Below are 22,519 nucleotides of genomic sequence, written 5' to 3'. Positions count from 1 at the left end.
TATTAAGTAAATGCCAATGTATTAAAAGCGTGAGGCGTGGGCGAGGCGTCCAAGGCGAAGCCTAGCCTAGGCGTGAGGCGTGAGGCGTGAGGCGAAGCCTTACATGATTTAATTTTTTTATATATATATGTTTTATATATTATACATATAATTGTATAAAAAACAATACTATGTAAAATAAACATCCATTCTCAATTTTTCATTCAAATCCATAGTCATTCAAAAGATAATATCATTTAAATTCATCATTCAAAGGTAATATCACCCAAATTCATCATTCAAAAGGTAATACAAACAAAGAAAACAATCATTCATCCAAATCATCTTCATATAAATCAAAATACAAACAAAGATATAAATCATTCATCTAAATCCTCTTCATCTAAATAAATCCTCTTCATCTAAATAAATTTCTAACAATTTATTAATTAATTTATAAATTAATCCTTTAATTAATTTATTAACAATTAACCCTTTAGTGCCAATTTCTAACAATTTCTAACAATTTATCTAAGTGCCAATTTATGGCAGTGCACATGGACACAATTTATGGCAACAATTTATGGCAGCCGGCAGAAGCATTAAGTTTATGGTATAAGACTATAAGTGCAAAACAGTTTGGCAGCCACACAGACATAAAACCGTGGGCTCTGTCCCCTATTTTCTATTCTGCTTCTTCCTCTCTCTCTCTCTGTCAGTCCCTTGTTTTCTATTCTGCTTCTTCCTCTCTCTCTGTCTCTCTCTGTCTCTCTCTCGTAGAGCACCTTCGGCCTTCCCCAGAAAATGCAAAACCAGAAAACTAAATCCCCATTAACCCCAGAAAACTATTAACCCCTTCCCCAGAAAATAAATCCCTAATTTCAGAAACCCTAACCTTTGGGATCTTGCTGACGGCGCTGGGGCTGGGCTGATGGTGTTGAGGTGACGGCGGCGAGGTGATGGCGGCGTGGCGGCGTGGCGACACCGATGTTCTGAGCCTCTGGGCTTCTGGCGCTCGGGAGTAGAAGAAGCAAGGCAGAGCCGCAGAAGGCAAAAGGCAGAGGCAGAAAAATGGGTCGAATTCAAAGGTATGGTGGGTGAAGACTAAAAATCCTTACCAAAACGACGTCTTTGGGTTTGGATAGTTAAAAAAAAAAAAAAAAAAAAAAAAAACGTCCAGACGCCTTGAGGCGCACCTCCGCCGCCTCGGCGTCTCCGGCGAAGCATTTCGCCTACTCCAGCAAAACTGAGGCGTTTGCCTCTCCGCCCAGCCTCAAGGGCGCCCTAGGCGCTCCCCGAGACGAGTTCTTTAAAACATTGGTAAATGCATATATAAATAGATATGTGCATGAGGAATTGCCAAATACTAGGTCTAAACTTACTAGACTAATATGTGGCTTACAATGGTTGTGCTACAACTACAACTAATCTGCACGAGTCCACGTCCAGGTCATGTAGGGTGCTTAGTAAGCACATTACTCTATTGCCAAATTTGAAAGTAGATAAGGTCATTCAAAAATATGCCACCTCCTAATACTAGGATTGACACCTTTCCTCAATAGGTTTAACACCTCCTGTTTGCATAGAATACTATCACTAAATGGTGACAACTAGCCAACGGATAAAGGTGTTCAAAACTAAAATCTATTTTAAAAAGCCTAATCAAATCCAACGGGTGCAAAGTACTAACATAGCCATTAGAAGAATATGAGTGGAGTACCCAAAAACCTAAACATATAAAAAATAATTAGGTATATGCATATATAAAAGAAAACCCAATAAAATAATCATATTTGTTTTTGAAAATAAATAGTATAAATATATTTGAAAAAACTACGGGTTCTTATAGTGTTCAACTCATAATCTTCAATTCATATGGTCTTTTAATACCATAAACATTTGATGGATAAGAATCGTGCTGGTATATTATTCAATCTCTGTAGCTCGAGACAATATTCCTTTCAACACTTTATAATTTTCTAGGCTATACAGGAGTCTCAATTTAATCTCATCAACTCTTGCAAGAGATTTAGTAAGTTGCAACAATATCCTAATGAAAGTACTCAGAATGGCAATTTATACCATCCATACAAATGCCCATATGTAACCTTTTGGGTTTAACATTATTTGGTGCTTTGTATCATAGGTCCATTTTTCCACGTTCATACTAAATTGTAATGGAATTGTCTTTCTCCATTTTGGCCAATAATTTTTTTTTTTTCATCGACGAACAAAGGAATGTGGCTCAATATCAACCAACTCATTGATGAATTTAGTAGCTACTGTAAAACCAAAATTAATATTGGTTATCATCAATTTGTGATCCCATAATTCTCATGTGCATGCACATGCATATTTATAAGCATTTCATTACTTTGGATATCCTTACCTCTTTAGAGCCTTTACATTGTCTCTTCTAGGACAGTCATCTCTTATTAGATGAATTGTTCGGAGGATTTGGATGATAACCTCCTCTAGAGCGTTACAGAGCTTTGAATTTTTAATCTCTAATTATGGGGAGTCGAACATTGGAACCTATACATCTATCATGCTTCAAGCATGAGATATATTAAAATTGCCATGTCCATGGATTTGTCCATTTAGGACTTGAATCCATGCGGCAACTGTCATACTTCGGGCATGCTAGTTTAGTAGTGCCAAGTCCATGAATAGTCTTATTGAGACTTCAATTCATGAGGCATCTTTGTAACTTGTTAATGCATTTGATAGTTTATTAGTAATCTTCAAGATTGCATTACCTTTTGTAAATCATTAGAATGATGCACCATTCTACTGTATCAGTGTCTTTAGTTACAGACCACGCAAACTTTTCCATTGGATTCTTCTCATACAAAGGTCTCTTAGACATTTCCCCAAACAGTTCCAATGCATAAAAATCTTTCTTCACAAATTTTCCCACAACATACCAATTAACCCATCCACATTTATCAATCAAAAAGTCTTCACACATGATCGCAAGAACACCAGTATAATATGCCAGAATAAACTGCAAAATCTAATACCATTTGTAAATTCTAGTCTATGGTTTTTTGGTTTTGTATTTTTGTTTGTAAATTCTAATCTCCTTACAATTGAGGGAGCTCAACTCCTTTTATAGACCTTACACCTTTAGTGCCAGCCGACATTTCTAACAGACTTCACTAAAATATTAGGAATAAGCCTAACAAATCCAATATTAAACTCCTAATAGTGATTAAGCCAATCACTAAATCCTAAGTTCATAACATAAGCAATCCGAGTTGATGTAGCCGATCCTCTCACACCGATAACAAAAGTCTTGGAGACGTTCATACCGGAATTTCAATTCAAGAATCAATATTCCCCGACCGCAGAAGCCAACATCCAGTGACGAAGGTATTTTTTTGGTATCAACCAAGATCCTGACCCTTAGGAATCCCCGAGCATAAGTCATATCTTCAAACTCCATCAACTCGCCTACTTCCCTTGCCTTCGTGTTCAGATTTAAGGGGACTCCCTTCGTTTGGTCCCATAAAGGGATCATGTTTAGCTTCACTTCCTCCAAAGCTGTCATTGGGTCATCTTTTCACTGAAAAGTTATGGTCATGACTGCCCAAGAATCTGGTTCTCCATCTTTTCATCCCTAACAATGATGACGAAGGTGTTATCTGACCTAGTTGATTTTGACTTCCTCTGTTATCTAAGAAGTTCTTCTAGACAGTTAGTGTGGCCCCCAAATTGTCTGTTCGTATACACTCTGACACCTTACTTTCTCCAGGTGGTGGAGACTCTTGAAGCCTTATAAGATACAAACCCAATGAATAGATCTTGCGTAAAAGCCAAGTTTGCATTGTTAACAGAGTGGAGAGTAGTTTGATTGACTTAAAATTGGGAGTAAAGGCCATTTTTGGACAATTAATGAAAATATGTTGGTGGGTGGTAACTCTTTCTGAATAAGCAACATCTCATGTTACTCCCACCATAAATGGCTCGAGAAACAGAGGACAAAAGGTCTCGTGAGGAAGAAACTAAGTGGAACGAGGAATAAACTTAGTTGGCCTGAGGATTTGTGGGTATTAACTAGGTGAGTGGAATGAGTGCAACAAGTAGGAAATAGGAATCGAAATAGACTCTCACGACAGAGATAAGTACTCTCAAATAGTGAGAAATTACATTGTTTTGATCTCTAAGCATTCAATAGTGAAAACTACATGCAAAATGAAAAGAAAATGACGATTTTGGGTGTCTAGAGTAATTTTATTGGAATAAGATTCTAATTAATTGTGTCAAGCCATATGCATTACAGTAAGAAGATGAGATACAACGATTTTGAAAATCAAATTGACATGGGAATGTTGTTAATGGATTTTAGGACAAACTTAATTACTAATTTTTATAATTTCTGTTTTTTTTTCTTTAATAAGGGCTTAAAATACGTTAGTGTTGGGATTTTAGTGGGCTTTCCTTGCCATGCCGTCGGTTTTAAAAGGAGGATTATTTCTTCTACTTAATTTAATTTTTAGTTTAATTCAAATTTTTTATATTTTCCGTTTAAGCTTCTCATTTAAAACTAGTTTCAATTTAGTTAGTGAGACTTTTAAAATCATTTCATCTTTGTGGGGTGATATCCGTGCTTATTTGCTATGTTATCATTCGATTTTTATTCTTGCAAGTACTAAAATTTGAGCCTTAATAAGAATAATTTTGGTTTAATTTTCGCAACAAAGAGAAAAGACAGGAGGAGTTTGTTTTGTTTTTAGAATGACACTAATGTGTGTAATCAATTTCACGCATGATATTGATTAATTAATCACTGCACAGACTAAAATAATAACAGTAATGCTAGGAAGATTAAATTTATAGAGTAAATGTTATAAATTAAATGAAATGTAAGTTGATGATTTAATTATTGATTAGTGTACGTATTTATTATTAGTTAAGCATAAAATTCAGTTGGTACGAAATGACTGTAGTGACCAAACAAGAGAGGCATAGAAGAAAGTGAAGTGGAGGGCATGAGATGGAAAAGGAAGAGGAAGGTATGATAGCTGCGAGGTGTGATAAAAGCTGCCGGGTTGCAGTAATAAGCTCTCACTTTGTTACTCCTCCACTCCCCATGGCTGAGAAGGAGGCTGCTCTCGCCGCCGTTCCGTCAGATGCTCCTCTCTGTTTGGTTATAATTTTTTAGGACTGAAATATGTTGAACTAAAGAATCTTATATCTGGTTCTTGTATGTCAATGATTTTACGCTACTCCTTTTTCGGGTTCTTCACCCCTTGATTTTTTCTTTATTTTGAACAGGTCCTTGCTTTTAGGGACATTAGTCCCCAAGCTCCAACACGCATTTTAATCATCTCCAAAGTTAGAGATGGATTAACTGGACTGTCTAAGGTACTTGCTAGTACAGAATGAACTTTGTTTCTTTTTGTTTATGCGATTCCCGTCTCTTTCTCCCTATAGGCAATTACAGTAAGCAATAATGCTCCTTATTTAATTTCGGCTGTTATAAATGCACAGTATAAGCAAAGACTTCAGTCATCAGTGTCTTTGTTCTGCTGCAATCTTGTCCAGTTTGACGTCGCCTCTTTGCATGATTTTACGAATGAAGTGATATTCCTCGTCTCTGTGCTGCAACTCTTGTGGTTTGTTTGATCTTTGCATTGTAGCCCCTCCCCTAGTATTGTGATGTAGCACAACAAGAGAGCTTGCACATGCTATAACTCCTAAATCTTAGAAACATTAATTTCTGGGAGCCAAACGACCATCTTTTGCCTTTGAAACTGAATAGTTTTTGGTCTCCTGGTGCAATAATACCCAAAAAATGACTAGGAATCCTTATTTGACCAAAATAGACTGTTGTAAAAGCTGTGGGAATTGAATGCCTACGTGGTTTAGTTAAAAGTGAAAAAATAAGGAGGACTAAAAATAGTGGTACTGCCAGATTTCGTTGTTGTTGGATGGCATGGTTTTCAATATGCATTAATTTTCCTTGTAGACTTCTACATGTAAATGGCTCTATATAAAGAGCATGCAGTGTATAATCAAACAACACACAAGATCAAGAGTGAAAGCAATAATACATATTTCTCTCCCCACTCTTTATCTGCATCATTTGTGTGATGCAGTTACGAAAATAAACAATGTGATACATTGCACCCATTCCAATTCTCTCTAGCAAAGGTTTTCTCTCTCTTACTTTTCTCAATTTATAACACATTATCAGCATGACTCTCTAACCAAAGGCAAAGCTACATAGAGCCAAGGAGGGGCGGCCGCTCCTCCACTCATCGGAAATCTCCATAGGCAGTAAGAACTATGCCCCTTTGCTCTGTTGAACTTTTCGGATTTCTGGGTTTGGTTGTGTAGCGGCGCTGCACTGGTGTGTTGATGGCTGCTGTGTTTTATTTTTTGGAGAACGAAATCGGGAAAAAAAAAAAAGCTGCAGAGTGGCAGAAGTTGTGAAGAAGATGAAGGTTTATCTATTTGATATTCGTACACCTACACGGCGTCGTTTGGCAAAAGAAATTGGATTTCCCTCTACTGATCTTTTCTTTACCCTTTTTCACTTGAAATTGTTTGTACTTTTTTTTTTGCCAAACAATAGATTTTTGTTAGATTAAATTTGAAGGAAAATTAATGAAAATGGCTTGAAAACTTTGAATTTTAATGATAAGGACAAAATAAAGGGTAAAGTGAATAGTACCAAGATTGACTTTTTTAGTTTAAAAATATGGTTTTTCGTTAAACTGAACAGTACCGGGAGTTTTTCATATGTTCGAACTCTAGCTGTCATGCAAAGGCTCAACACCTTTCCACCACTATGGTAAAAGGCCATTTGCTTTAAATTGAGTGTACTGACCCTCCTTTTTTTAAATCTTCTGCCCCACTCGTTTGTTTACCCTTTTTTCCCCTTTTTCTCTTCTGACCCCACTTTTTTTGTGGCTCGTTTACCCATTTATCTTTTTTTATTTATTTATGCTTGTAAGTTTTATTTTTCTCTTTTAAGACACCTATCATATTTATCTTAAACTCTCACATTTTATATAAATATAGTGTTTTTTTTTTGAGTCGAGTGATAGCGTTAGTAAATTAGATGTTATATTAGCTATTGATGGGGTTCGAACCTACGACATCATGCAAGGACACAACACATCTCCACCACTGTGGTAAAGGGCCACTTGCATATAAATATAGTGTTAGTCTTATTAAAAAAATATGTAAATATCATTTAATACTTACTTGTACAACATATAATAAATTCATTTAAATCTGTCTAAGCTCCCGCCTAGATCATGCTTAGGCGTTAGCTCTCAACCCGCTGGCCGAATAGCGCCTAACACTTTTAAAATCTAATCATAGCCAATTTAAACTTCTTACAGTGGATTGATGTTATCGTTTATAACCGTTTTGATGAAGAGAGTGTTTTCTTTTATAAATATTGTCAAAACTTTGCACTCTTCAATGTGAAAAGCTCGCTTCAGTTGAACTTGCACTCTTTTGAATTTCGCCCTCCTCTTGGAAAATCTGGCTACGCTACTGTCTCTAACCATAATCAGTTTTCATTTCCTTTACTGAAAAATGTTTCCCATAAAGATATTATTGTTCCTTTTCCTTTCTTGCCTTACCTACTGTGTGTTTCCTCACTAAGAGCTACTAGCACCATGCCTTCTCCTATTCCGCAATTTAATAATTGATTATATTTTTTATTTCTTATTTGGTGTAACTTCTTGTTACTAATCTTGTACTACAATTTTAGATGGTGCGGTATAATAGTTCATCTTGAACTGCATATTTAATTTTACTGCAATTTTTGATATAGCGGTATAATCGCCCATCCTAAGCTGCATATGTAATTTTCTGCTACTTGAATGGTGTGGTATAATTGCCTATTCTACACTATATTATTTTAATGAGAGTGGTGCGATACAATCGCTTTCCTCATTATTTTCTTTCTTTTTCATAGTAATACTCAATACTGATGTTAGTGCCAATGTAGTGAGTACAACTAACTACTTTTTTTCTTAATTAATGTCTAAATTATGCAAATTTCTAGCCTGAAGTTTTGAGTGCTTATCATTTGCCTAAAGATCTAAATGAAAATTTTGTAAGAACTAGAAGTTCTAATACTATATTCCTTCAAAATCCATATAATTGCAAGTTTGCGCATCTCATTTTTCTTTCAAAAAAAAAAACGGCGAACTTTGCAAAGCTTGATTTTGTTACCCTTGATATCATGGGAAAAACTACCTTACCTGGGTTATGGATACCAGGATCCATTTGGAGGCAGGAAATCTTAGAGACAGAGAGAAATACTGCATCCTCTCAAGATCAAGCAAAAGTCATGATCTTTATTCGTCGCCACCTCGATGAAGGATTGATAAACGAGTACCTAACAGTTGAAAACCCATTGGCTCTCTAGAATGCATTGAAGAATAGATATAATCACCAAAAAACGATGATTTTCCCAAGAGCTCATTATGAGTGCACACACTTGAGAATTCAGGAATTTAAGACGGTTGCTAAGTATAACTCTACAATGTTCAGAATTAGCTCCCAAATGAAACTTTGTGGGGATACTATCACTGAAGAATATATACTGGAAAAGACTTTTAGTATTTTTCAAGCCTCCAATATGCTCTTGCAACAACATTATAGAGAGCAAGACTTTACATTACAAACAGTTGATATCATTGTTTCTTGTGGCTAAACAGAACAATGAGCTCTTGATGAAAAATCATCAGTCCCAACCAACTAGTCGATGCCATTCCTAGATGTGAATGCTGCTTCCTTGAAGAAACACCACCTCCTCTCATGGAACAATTACAAACGAGGACGTGGCTGCAAGCGAGGCTGATGGAATGAGAAGGGCAAAATCATGGTGTCTAGTTTTACAAACAGGGTTTACGGCATAATTTAAACTCAAGCTACAAAAATGTAAACCACCACAAGGGTAAATCTCATATGAATAACACTCCTAGAAATCATGAAGGAGTTTGCCATAGGTATGGTGGCAATGGGCACTAGGCGTGTACCTGCTGTACCCCGAAACATCTTGTGGCTCTGTACCAAGCCTCCATCAAAGAAAACATGGTCAAAACCAATTTCATCGACCATGCTAATCCAATGGATATATCTGATCCAGTGTTCGATTTATTAGGTCAATTGAACTCAACTTATCTTGATATTTCAGACTTTATTGTGGAAAGGTGAATAAAGTATATCAATCCGCTTAAATCATTTTTATTTTTAATTTACTCTTAGTTCATTATCTGAACTTGTTGTTTAAAGTTTGTGTTTCAATTCAATAAAAAGCGGCATTGCAATTTTCTTTTATTATGAATAAATCGTTTTTTAACTCTGATTATGTACTCATAAAGGATGGATAAAAAACTATGGTTGTTCTCAAAACAAGAACAATCGCGGAGATATTTGTTCCAGACAGCGCAACCACGCAGACAATACTTTGAAATTGAAAATATTTCACAAACTAGCTTACAAAGGTAAAGGTAACAACAATATCAGGCTAATCGGATGTAATTGAAAGCTCAAGAAAAGCCCAGGTCATGATACCAAATGGGACAATATTGTCCATACAAAATGCGTTGTATGCTACTCGATTTACAAGAAATTTGTTGAGTTGATATACAAGTTTTAAACTACAAGTTCAGATAATTAAAAGAAAAGTACATTAAACATGAAAATGATTTAATCAGGTTTGAATTATGCCTTGGACCCTAGTTGTAAAACTGAACACCATGGTTCTTACCCTTCCCATTCCATCAACCTCGCTTGTGGCCACATCCTCGTTTGTAATTATTGCCACGTAAGGAGGTGGTGTTTGCTTTAAGTGAAGCATCATTCACTTTTGGGAATGACGATGACCCAGTTGGTCCGAACTAATGATTTTTCATCAAGAGTTCATTGTTCTGTTAAACCACAAGAAGCATTAATATTAGTTGGTTGTACTTTGTAAAGCCTTGGTCTCTATACTGCTATTGCAGAAGCACATTAGAGGCATGAAAAGTACTAGAAGTCTTTTCCAGCATATCTTCCTCAATTATAGTCTCCCACAAAGTTTCATTTGGAAATAATTTTGAACACTGCAGAGTTATACTTAATAACCGTCTTAAAATCCTAGATTCTCAAATGTGTCCAATCATAACAAGCTCTTGGAAGAATCACCGTTTCTGGTGCTTATATCTATTCTTCAATGCATTCCAAAGAGGCAGTGGGTCTTCAACCGTTAGGTATTCGCTCTTTAATCCTTCGCAACAAATAAAGATCATGGTTTTCGCCTGATCTTGAAAGGAGCAGTGTTTCCTTGATGGTGTCTCCAAGATTTCCTGCCACCAGATGGATCTTGGCATCCACAACCCATGTAAGGTAGTTTTTCCCATGATATCAAGGGCACCAAAATCAAGCTTTGCCAAGTTCACCATTTTTTTTCTTTTTCTTTTTTTTTTTTTGAAAGAAAAATGAGATGTGTTAAAACTTCTGGTTCTTACAAATTTTTCATTTTTGATCTTCAAGTCAAAATAATTAGCTCGAAACTTCAGACTCAAGATTTCTATAATTTAGACGATAAGTAAAAAATTATTAGGTGGTTAGTAATACTCTCTACACAGGCACTGCCATCAATATTGAGTACTACTACTAGAAAGAAAGAAAATTAATGAGGAAGGCAATTGTACCGCACCACTCTCATTTAAATAATAGTGTATAACGAGCGATTATACCATACCATTCAAGCACCAAGAAATTAATTACGCGGTTTAGGATGAGCAATTATACCGCACCATAAAAAATTGCAGTAAAATTAAATATGCAATTCTAAATGCGCAATTATACCCCACCATCTAAAATTGCAGTACAGATTAGTAATTAGGAGCTACACCAAATAAAAAATAAAAAATATATAAGTAATTATTAAATTGAAGACTATGAGAAGGCATTATGCTAGCAGCTCTTGCCAAGGAAACATAAAGCAGGTGAGACAAAGAAGGAAGAGGAACAATAATTTCTTTATTGGAAACATTTTTAGGCAAAAGAAATGAAAATTGGTTAGAGAGTCGTGCTGACAACATGTTATAAATAAGAAAAAGAGAGAGACAGACAGACAGACAGATAGACAGACAGAGAGAGAGAGAGAGAACCTTTGCTAGAGATAGAAGTGGAACGGGTGCAATGTATCACACTGTTTATTTCGCAACTATATCACACGAAAGGTTGCAGGTAGAGAGGGGAGAGAAATTGGTACTATTACTTTCACTCTTGTTTTTGTGTTGTTTGATCATACACTGCATGCTCGAGCCATTTAAGTGCAGAAGTCTACAAGGGAAATTAATGTACATTGAATAACATGCCATTCAACAACAAAAAATCTGACAATACTACTATTTTTAGTCTTTCTTCGTTTTCACTTTTGGCTAAACCATGTGGGCATTCAATTCCCACAGTTTTTACAACAGTATGTCAATTGTGATAACGTAAAATTCCTTTTCTTGCGATTATAATCATTGTATCAGACCTTCGTCCCATGGAGATTGTTGACCACTTCACTTGTTAAAGGAAATAAAATAGTCAACTAACATATATGGCTTGGAGTGATTGTAGGACACAATTAGAGATTGGAGTAATTGTAGTGATTGATTGTAATTAGCTTTTTTCTTACCTAGAATAGATTCACATCCTTGTATAAATCACTACCTATGTACAGCTGCTATGATATACAAAAATACATTAATACAAGCTATTTCATATGGCATCAGAGCACCGATCTTGGTGACTCTAGAAGGCTCATTTTTTTGCTTCCGCTACAAACACAACCAGTTCCTCTTCATCGAACCCAGCCACCATAGGCGACGAAAAATCAACTGAGATGATACCTCATGTATCTGATCCTCTCATTCTGCATCATTCAGACTCACCAAGTCTTGTTTTAGTCTCACAACTTCTTGATGGACACAACTATGGACAATGGAGCCGCTCTATGCGAATTACTCTCAGCGCCAAAAACAAACTAGGGTTCGTTGATGGATCAATCAAGAACCCTGCAACTACTGATGCCAATTATTCAATTTGGCAGAGATGCAATGACATGGTCTTGTCTTGGATTTGGCAATCCGTGCAGGGCAACATTGCTCACAGTATACTCTACTGCAAAACTGCGACAGCAGCATGGAGAGACCTTGAGGATCGATTCTCGCAAGGCAACGATTCCAGGATCTATCAGATTCGACAAGAGATTGTCGAACACCGACAAGGATAGCTATCTGTTTCATATTATTACACAAAATTGAAAGCTCTTTGGGATGAATTAGCATCATACCATGAGCCCATTGCTTGTGAATGCGAAGGATCCAAGGCACATGCAGACAGAGAAGAGAAAGAGAGAGTCATGCAGTTCTTAATGGGACTGAACAAGAACTACTCAACCATACGAGGCTCTATATTGATGATGAGCCCACTCCCGGATACACGACGAGTCCATAGATTGATTCTTCAACACGAACGCCAAATGGATGTGGTGAATCGTCGTGAACCCACTACCCATGCAATGCAAACCAGTCGTTCAACAGCACCTTAAAGAGGCTATGGCGCCCACAACCCTAATTCACGAAAGACTTTCAAATGCAGCTACTGCGACGGAGGACATCCAGTTGAACGTTGTTTTTGCCTTATTGGCTTCCTTGAAGGACACAAATGGCACGGCAAGAATGTGCAGCCCAAAAATAGGCGCGCACCCCCAGCCTCCAACAATGTTGAGACACTACCATTGCCAACTGCTCAGATTGACACAACTAAAGCACCAATCTCCAGCAATCAACCTGTTGGAAGTATGCCCACAAAGCCACTCATTTGATGTAATAGCTTTTTGGAATACTTAATGTATTAAACTTTTATATGTTTAATGAAGGGCAAAACTTATTGTTAATCACTATTTATTGTATCTTGTGTTTAAGCAATAAGGGAATCCAAGGAATGTATTCGATCTAAGAGACAAGTGATTTAAGTTAGTTAAATTAACGAGACCTTTCTCTTATGTTCATTCCTAAAACGTTCCTAGCCATAGGATTGCCAATTGGGCATTGACAATCCGCTAAGGTTAGTATGTGTTATGTTGACTCAAGCGTGAGTATGAACTAGTCTCAAGTCATTTGGTGTTGGACACTAAGGCAAACACATAGGTGCTCGAAAGAGTAATCGAGTACACTGAACAACGATCAAACGAGAGTTCGAACATACATGTCATGTGAGAACTCAATAGTTGCAATATGCAAAGTAGTCCTTTGACCTAAGGCATCATTGATGTCTAATGGTTAGGTCCTTGATCTTTGATTATGTCAACGGCATTCCATTGGAGTGTCCACGGCATTGTTGGGGTCAAGCTATCTAGTCATGTAGGCATATGAATGCACAACAAGGGATCTCTAACCTTCCACGGTGGAAGGAGAATACTCTAAGATATGATTCGAGAGTCTTTGGCCAAAGCATATGAATATGACTTAGGAAGCTTGTTCCAAATCTTATTCAATTGAATCATATAGAGAAGTATCACATTGGATAGTAGACATGAAACAAACTATCACTTAAACAATGTGATTAAGAGTATTGTATTAGAGAATGACCGTATTGCATTGTAGTTGTAACTGGATAGGTTCTCCAACCACTTCTACTTAGCTTGGGTAACCATGACATGCTGCTAGGCGTCACCCATGGTTTGTGGAAGCCCTAAAGATTAGCAAACACTAATTTTAAGGGAGAATTGAAATGTGGTTTCAATTCACAATCGATCGTTAAGAGTAACATCGCCCACTACCTCGCTAATTGGAACCTAATGGATCGTACACCGAGTAAGGATATAAGTGAAGAAATTATATGAAATGGATAAGCGATTAAATGGTTTAATTGAAGAATGGTCAAGATTAATTAAATAGTTAATTAATTATACGAAACGTTCGTATTGGGCGTTTAAGTTAGTTTTGGGCTTCGGGGCACAAAAAACGTTTTGGTCCACAAGGCCCATTATGTTTAAGTTGTATGACAACTAAAACAAAATGGGCAATTAAGCCCAATAACACTTGAAGGGCCGCCCATATCAAGGGTAGTGGGAACTTGCTTAATTGCAAGTTTGCCACTAACCTAAGAAATGAAGTATAAAGTCATCTTTATAGCTTTGTTTCTAATTAGGGGTTTTCTAATTGAATTTGGGTGAAACATATTCTCTCATTTTTCTACATAGAGGCCGGCCACTTAGGGGAGGAACATCTAGCAATCTTTTCTTCCCTAAGTCATCCATTTCATCTTCACACTACATCTTTGGTGTGGAGACTTAGAGACACCAAACCTTTGGTGTTTTGGAGAACAAATCCTCAAATCCTCAAAGAAGAAAAGGAGCACTAAAAGGGAGGAAATCACAAGGAAGATCCAAGGAGAAAGGAGGTGACTTGAAGGCCCTCCACTTGGGTGAATCCCTTGTGCAATCAAGGATGAGCTTCAAGGGTAAAGAATCTCTAAATTCTTATTCTCTTTAATATTGTTAAAGAGTCTTATGGTTCACCATATACTAGGCTTTGAAAGTCATGGGTATTATGAATTGTTTTTGAATGCATGCCTACTTTAAAGTGTTATTAGTTTGCATATGTATTCAAATGTTCTTACACGTTCTTAGTTAGGACAAAATTTTTCCTTCACAACCTGATGCGAGAATTATACGCGCACAAATTAAACCCTCTTTTTGACAATTGTAGTATGGATGTAAGTAGGGATCGTTCTGGACCGGGGATTAGGAGGGATTGTTAACCACTTGGATTTGACTTCAAAAACGTAAAAACAAGATAAAACACTAAACTAGACTCAAAGAATGTGAAACTAAACGTTAAAACACTAAGACAAACCAAAAGACTCAAAATGCTTTAAAAACACAAACTAAATTGATTTCTAACTAAATTGAACAATAAAGTAAAGGGGGATTGGATTTGGACGACTTTAAACTAAAAATGGAAACTTGGAAACAAAACAAATTGTAAATATGGATTTGACGGAAATGAATGGATGGGAAGCTAGCTAAGGGGTTCATCTCCACATATGTTATACTTGCATACAAAACGATGTCTAATTGCTTTTCAATAAACCATGAATTCTCAACGCCCCGGGTTAATTAGGTCCGCTTAAATTAACCGTCAAGTTTTCCTTAAGTTAATGAATTGGATGATTGCATACGACAATCCAAAGCATTCCTCACAAGTTCCCTACATGAATTGCATAATAGAGATACAAGCAAGAATCATTAAGCATCATGAAAACTATAAGTGTTGACGAGGCATTCGTTACTATGATTGCATGAAACTTATGCCAAGAATATGTTTAACGCGATTGTTTATAAGCAACCTCCACTACTTGTGAATATAAGTTCATAACTATTACGTGAAACTTACTTATATTCTAGCGTCAAATTCATGCATGAAAATTAAGCGTTCATTCTTAATAAACATACATAAATAGGTTATCAATCAAACAGTTAAACAAATTGAATTCACAACTTATGAAACGTAATTAAAAGTAATCAAATCATATTACAAACATAAACATAGTTTCGAATCACCCCCTAGCTAAAGGGGGTTTAGTTCCTCATAACTTTGAAATCAAAGAAACACCTAAACATTCCAACAACTCAAAACTTTGAATTGTATGAACGTTTAAGCACTCTTTTCTTCCATTTCTCATACGTACAAAACAAAGAGAATTAAAATGAAACTTTGAAATCAAAGAAACACCTAAACATTCCAACAACTCAAAACTTGAATTGTATGAACGTTTAGGCACTCTTCTCTTCCTCGTTGTTGTAGCACAAGGTTTAAGGATAGGTTGGTTGGGGGGATGGAAGTGTTGGGGAATTATGGAAATGGATGAGGATTGGTGGAAATGAAAAATGGTTTTTGGATTCTAAGGGAGAAAGGAATGTGTTTGTGGTGTGTTGTCGTGTTGTGAATGAGATGATTTGGTGAATGGAATGAATGGGTATTTATAGGAAGAGAATGGGTGTTAATGGATGTTTGTTTAAGGTATTTGGTGGAAGGGAAAAGGTGTGGATGGTGGGAATTATGGTGGATGGATGGTTTAGTGGATGTAATTTAGGGTTTATTTAGGTGAATGTGGATGCATGGTTTAGTGGATGTAAAGGATAATGGGATGGTGTGGAATTAAAAGCTAAAAAAAATGGGATAATGGGCATTTAAGTGTGAATGGAATGGTGGGATGCACTAATGGAAATTATGGAATGGAATGGTGGGATGCACTAATTAGGAGGAAGAATTAGGGTGAAGGGCTTAATGCATGGATTTGGGCCAATTAGGGTGAAGGGCTTAATACATGGATTTGGGCCAATTAGGGTGAAGGGCTTAATGCATGGATTTGGGCCTAAAATGCCCCCCCTTGCACGGCAAGGGAAAGGACTTGGGCTAAAGCCCACGGCATTGGGTGTTAAGGGCCCTAGGGCCTTCGTTTTGCGTCCTAAAGCGCCTACAAGGACTTCAGAGTGGCTAGAAAATGCGGACGTTTAAGATTAGGAAAGGTTACCAAAACGGGAAACTTAGGGTCAACTTTCCTAAAATAGGAAGCCTTGTTTGAGTAGGATTCCTCGTTTTGGTAAGAATTAATCGTTGGAGTAGGAATTCGTCGTTTCTTCAAGTCTTCAACTCATTCATTCCTCTTTCGCTCCAAAAGGCTCCAATTTGCATCTTCTTGCACACTTTGGCCTTATAATCTGAAAATACACAAAAGTGGCCTTAAACACTAAAACAACTAAGTAAACACAACGTAAATGCACGAGAACAAGCTAATTAAGTCGCATGAATATGCTCCTATCACAACCAACGTTCACAACCGAGGAATACCATCAACTCATGGCCCTTCTTCGCAATAAACATGGTACCAATCTGCCACTTGTGCATGCAACAGTTATCTATACACCCAACTGCAATTTTACACAACATTCTCCGCATTCAACATTGTATTGGATCGTGGAAAGTGGGGCCACAGATCATATTTCTCACTTATCACCCAGCCATAATCACACTAGAACCCAACATGATTTTGTTGGGTTACCAAATGGCGGACAGGCTGCGATTGAATCCATTGGGTCTATTACACTGTCACCCAAGATAACCCTTGATGGAGTTTTGCATGTACCACAATTTCGTGTGAACCTATTGTCTGTGAGTAAGTTAACTTGGGCATTGAAGTGTGTTGTGATTTTCTACCCCGGTTTTTGTGTTGTGCAGGACATGGATACGAAGAAGATGATTGGCCTGGGCAAGCAGTTTAATGGACTCTACTACCTCATTCCAACACAGAACCCTCATCTCGCTAACCATGTCAACCATACCTCGACACTGTGGCACCAACATCTTGGGCACCCATCCTCGGCTCCTCTTCAATCTTTATCCCAGACCATTCCAGAAATTATTTTTGATCCTACACATGTTTGTGATGTTTGTCCTTTAGCCAAATAAACTCGTTCATCTTTTGTTTCCAGTTCAATAAAATCAGTTGCACCTTTTGATTTGATCCACTGTGATATTTGGGGGCCGCACCAAATCCATACACCCTCTGGGGCACGTTACTTCCTCACCATTGTAGACGACTTTACTCGTTTCACATGGGTTCATCTCATGCGATTTAAATCCAACACACAAACCATAATACACTCATTCTTTTCTTGGGTCAAAACCCAGTTTAATCGTGACATTAAAACCCTTCGTGCAGACAATGGGGGGGAATTCATATCTCTTCGATCATTCTTAGACACTCATGGAACCCTTTTTCAACACACTTGTGCCCACACCCCTCAACAGAACGGGGTAGTTGAACGCAAACACTATCACCTTTTGAATGTTGCCCGTGCCTTACGTTTTCAAGCTAACCTACCCTTAAAGTTCTGGGGGGGGAGAGTGTACAAACTGCCTGTTACCTTATCAATCGCCTTCCAACACCCCTGCTTTCCCATCAATCTCTCTATGAACTCTTGCATGGGACACTACCTGTCTACTCTCATCTTCGGGTTTTTGGGTGTTTATGCTATGCTACCAACCTTACTCCCTCACACAAATTTGATGCTCGTGCTCGTCACTGCATTTTCCTGGGATATCCCCTTGGTCAGAAGGGCTATCGTGTTTATGACCTTGACACCAAACGCATTTTCACCTCCCGCGATGTCATCTTCCATGAACACCTTTTCCCTCTTGCTAACTCACCACCAGAACCTGACCACAATTCCCCAGTCTTACCTGTTCCCCATGACGACCCCACTCATGCACCTTCAGACCTCCTTCCCACTATTGATCTACCTTCCTCACCCACTCCCTCACTTCCTGACATCCCTCCTCCACCCCCAGACACCACTACCTCGCCAACTCCTGCGCCATCGACTTCTTCGCTGCCTCTTCTTCCCCTTCGTCGCTCCGAACGCATTAAACAACCACCTGTCCACCTTCGTGACTATCAGACCCATCATGCTGCTTTGCTTCAGCCCAGCGCCATCTCTTCCACCATGTCCAGCACACGCTATCCTCTTCACCGGTATGTTTCTTATGCTCGTCTCTCTCCTGCTCATCGCTCCTTTGTTCACAATGTTTCTCACTTAGTTGAACCAGCCTCTTATGAGCAGGCACGCCATGACCCTCACTGGCTTGCCGCTATGAATTCTGAGCTTGGCGCCCTTGAAGCAAATCACACCTGGACTTTGGTTCCTTTACCTCCTCACCAACGCCCCATTGGATGTAAATGGGTCTTCAAAATCAAGTACCATTCCGACGGTACCATCGAACGCTACAAGGCTCGCCTTGTCGCCAAAGGGTTCACGTAGCACGAAGGTATTGATTACAAAGAGACGTTCGCCCCCGTTGCTAAGCTCATTACTGATCGCTGTCTCTTGACCATTGCTGCTGTTCGCAGCTGGTCTCTTCACCAAATGGATGTCCAAAACGCTTTCCTTCATGGTGCACTGCATGAAGAAGTCTATATGCTACCACCTCCTGGTTATCGTCGACAGGGGGAGACTATGGTTTGTCGACTTCACAAGTCATTATACGGACTCAAGCAGGCATCTCGCGGCTGGTTCCAACGTTTTTCATCAAACATTCAAGAAATTGGCTTTCAACAGTCTCATGCGGACTACGCATTATTCACTAAGGTTTGTGGACACTCTATTACTGTAGTGTTGCTCTACGTCGATGACATGATTATTGCAGGAAATGATGAGGAAGCCATTAGTCAACTCAAGCAATTTCTTAGTGGATGTTTTCGAATTAAAGACCTCGGACCATTAAAATATTTTCTTGGTGTCGAAGTTGCACGGTCCAAAGCTGGGATCTCCATTTGCCAACGAAAGTATACCCTGGACATATTGGAGGAAGCTGGCTTGCTTGGCGTAAGACCTGCCAAGGTACCTATGGAACCAGATTTAGTGTTGACGACAACAAGTGGTGATGCCCTCAAGGACCCGACTCGATATCGACGTTTGGTTGGAAAATTAATATATCTTACCATTACAAGGCCAGATATTACGTATGCAGTGAATAATCTCAGTCAGTTCATGCAAGAACCAACACTCCATCACCTTAAGGCAGCACATCGTCTTCTCCAATATCTGAAAGAAGCACCAGGACAAGGGTTACTATTTCCTACGGAGAATCAACTTAATTTGATTGGCTACTGTGATGCGGATTAGGCTAGATGTCCGATCACACGTCGATCAGTGACAGGTTTTTGTATCTTCCTCGGTAAATCACTTGTATCGTGGAAAAGTAAAAAGCAGGTCACGGTGGCAAGATCTTCAGCAGAAGCCGAGTATCGATCCATGGCTGCAACCACTTGTGAGCTTACTTGGCTGAGGAATTTGTTGAACAATTTGCGTGTAAACCATCCTGAGCCAACAAGGTTGTTTTGTGACAATCAAGATGCTCTATATATTGCAGCGAACCCTGTGTATCATGAACGAACCAAACACATAGAGCTGGATTGTCATACTGTTCGTGAAAGGATTCAGAGGGGAGAGATCAAGACCTCTCATGTGCAGACGGGACGTCAAATAGCAGACATGTTTACAAAGCCACTGAGAGCACCTATCTTCCATTCGCATCTTGGCAAGTTGGGTGTTATTGATATCCACACTCCAACTTGAGGGGGAGTGTTAAAGGAAATAAAATAGTCAACTAACATATATGGCTTGGAGTGATTGTAGGACACAATTAGAGATTGGAGTAATTGTAGTGATTGATTGTAATTAGCTTTTTTCTTACCTAGAATAGATTCACATCCTTGTATAAATCACTACCTATGTACAGCTGCTATGATATACAAAAATACATTAATACAAGCTATTTCATATCACTATGAGTGGGAAATCACATAAACTTTGATTTCTTTCACCATGCATTGCCCTCCAATATTCAAGATAAACCATAGCTATGACTTTTACTCATTTATAGTCTACAGCAAAAGCATGACATACATACGGCTTCCTGTGGGCTACCTGCCCAAACATAGGGAACCAACCTAGGTATTTCTATTCTTATTGTGTCTTTAAGCACTGGTCCTTGAAAATGGGATTTCTGTGAACGATAACAGATCTTTCTTGATTCATGCATAAAGAATTTGACCAAAAATTATGATTGGATGACAATTGTGATAGGTTTAATATTCTTTTCTTATGATCTTGCTGGAGTTTATCCCAAGGACATAGCTAGACCTCTACTATGAGGGGTAAATTCTTTCACTGTGCAGTTGTCAGCGCTCGACGTAGGCCTTTCTATACGAGTTGTTGATACACTTAAAGATATTGATCCGGTGATATAAAAAGATTCAAAGACAGTGAATGTAAGGCTCCGAAGCAAATGATAAAAAAACATCGTGTAAGCTGCCTCACACTTAATCATGTGGTGCATTGTACTTGTAGAATAGTTTGAACTATGCCCCCCTCACTCTTCATATAGTTCTTGCAATATTATGGTGTTTGTATGTGAGTGATTGTTTTTATAAAATAATATCTTGTAATGATTTTAGCAGTAATATGTTCCTCAAACGAAAAGGGAAAACGATAGAATATGATATAAACTTTTACTGCAGTAAGCTGCTTGCAGCATCACTCCCTCTCCAGTCAGTGTATGCTTTATCTGTATAAAGTTATTTACGAGCGGGAAACACCATTAGCAAGGTTTAAATTTACTGAAAACATAAGCTTACCTGAAATGTTGTGTGAAATGGGATGTTTTGTGGCCATCTATCAACGTTTCTTTTCGGAGTTCCCTTTTACAAGGAGAAGTAATTTTTGTATGAACGTAAGCTCCTTTAGCCTTGTAATTTGTCGGTTGATAATCGACTTATTGGTGGAATTTAATGTTTTATTGGTTCTTTTTTGTTTTCCAGGCAGAGGAGAGACACAATGAGATTCTTGGTCAGCTTCTGTACGCTGCCAAGCTGATTGCCACGCAGGAGGGTCTTGATGACGGCTTCAGGATTGTGATTAACGATGGGCCAAACGGATGTGCGTGTTCTTTCTTACTCTATATACTTGGGATTGATGACATACCATTAAGTACTATACCTTCTAACTGTTGGTGCTTTACTTGATGTATCTTTATAAACATAATATAGAGCGATGTCTTCCTGCAGGTCAATTGGTTTATCACCTTCACATCCATCTTCTTGGAGGACGGCAAATGAACTGGCCCCCGGGCTAATGCCTACTGCGTAGTGTGTTTAGATTGCTAATGAGAGGATTCTGTGTTTGTGAAGATTATACTGACATGGGTAACTAGTAGTTTCTTATGGTACTGGAGATCTGGAACCTGTTGAAAGACCTTCTCTCTTAATAAAACTATTGAACTGGAAGAAAATAAGCTGGTTTCTTACATAAGTTGCATTTGGTATCTTCTTAAGAACATGCATGCCAAGAAAAATAGAAATACACACAGTTGTCCTGCCTAAAATTTATCCGAGAAATATTACATACCGGATTAAGCCTCAAAAAAATGCCACTTAGTACTACGATCTAATGGTATTCCTCTTCACTTGTAAGTAAAATGTCCTTGGTTCGATTCTCACCAAAGGCTAATTTGAACCACATTATTGCTAGCCCATTTTGAGCCTAAGTCCACCCTCTCTCCTACAATATCTTTTGCTCAAGAAAAAGAAAAGAAAAAAAACCCAAAAAAAATACTAACGATTTTATGTACCCTGTATGGGTTAGGATTTGGAGACATACTTTTTGCAAATGTTTTCACACTCCTGGTTAGCTCTGGCATTAATTTACGTCTAATGGTTGTTCATTAAATATGAGTGGCGGATTATCCCGATGGATAAGAACTTCCTTTAATTCACTATGTCCAGAGTTCTAACCCTCCCTCTCCCTATAGTTTAAGATGAATTTAATCTAGATTATCTATAGTCTGTAAAAAAAAAAAAGGACGGTTTTTTGTTAAAACGATTGTTTCCATTCTCAATCCCCTTGTTATTATCAGCAGACGAAGGACACGTTTGGAAGTCGAATTCTGTATCAAGT

General features: G+C 38.1%; 1 protein-coding gene across 1 annotated transcript; it reads left to right on the top strand.

Annotated features, from left to right (window-relative positions):
* Positions 1–4,978: 4,978 nt before the first annotated feature.
* LOC103939303 (14 kDa zinc-binding protein-like) lies at positions 4,979–21,698 on the top strand. Its single transcript, XM_048573357.1, is given in 4 exon segments — positions 4,979–5,153; positions 5,258–5,349; positions 21,385–21,502; positions 21,631–21,698. Coding segments are annotated over 4 exon segments (453 nt in total).
* The last annotated feature ends 821 nt before the right edge of the window (positions 21,699–22,519 follow it).

Source organism: the organism of the source record quoted next, unplaced genomic scaffold (genome assembly GCF_019419815.1).
Source record: "Pyrus x bretschneideri cultivar Hongxiangsu unplaced genomic scaffold, Pyrus_bretschneideri_v1 Contig66, whole genome shotgun sequence".
Taxonomy (NCBI): domain Eukaryota; kingdom Viridiplantae; phylum Streptophyta; class Magnoliopsida; order Rosales; family Rosaceae; genus Pyrus; species Pyrus x bretschneideri.
The sequence above is the reverse complement of the archived record's forward strand: the minus strand, read 5'-3'. Positions and strand labels throughout refer to the sequence as shown.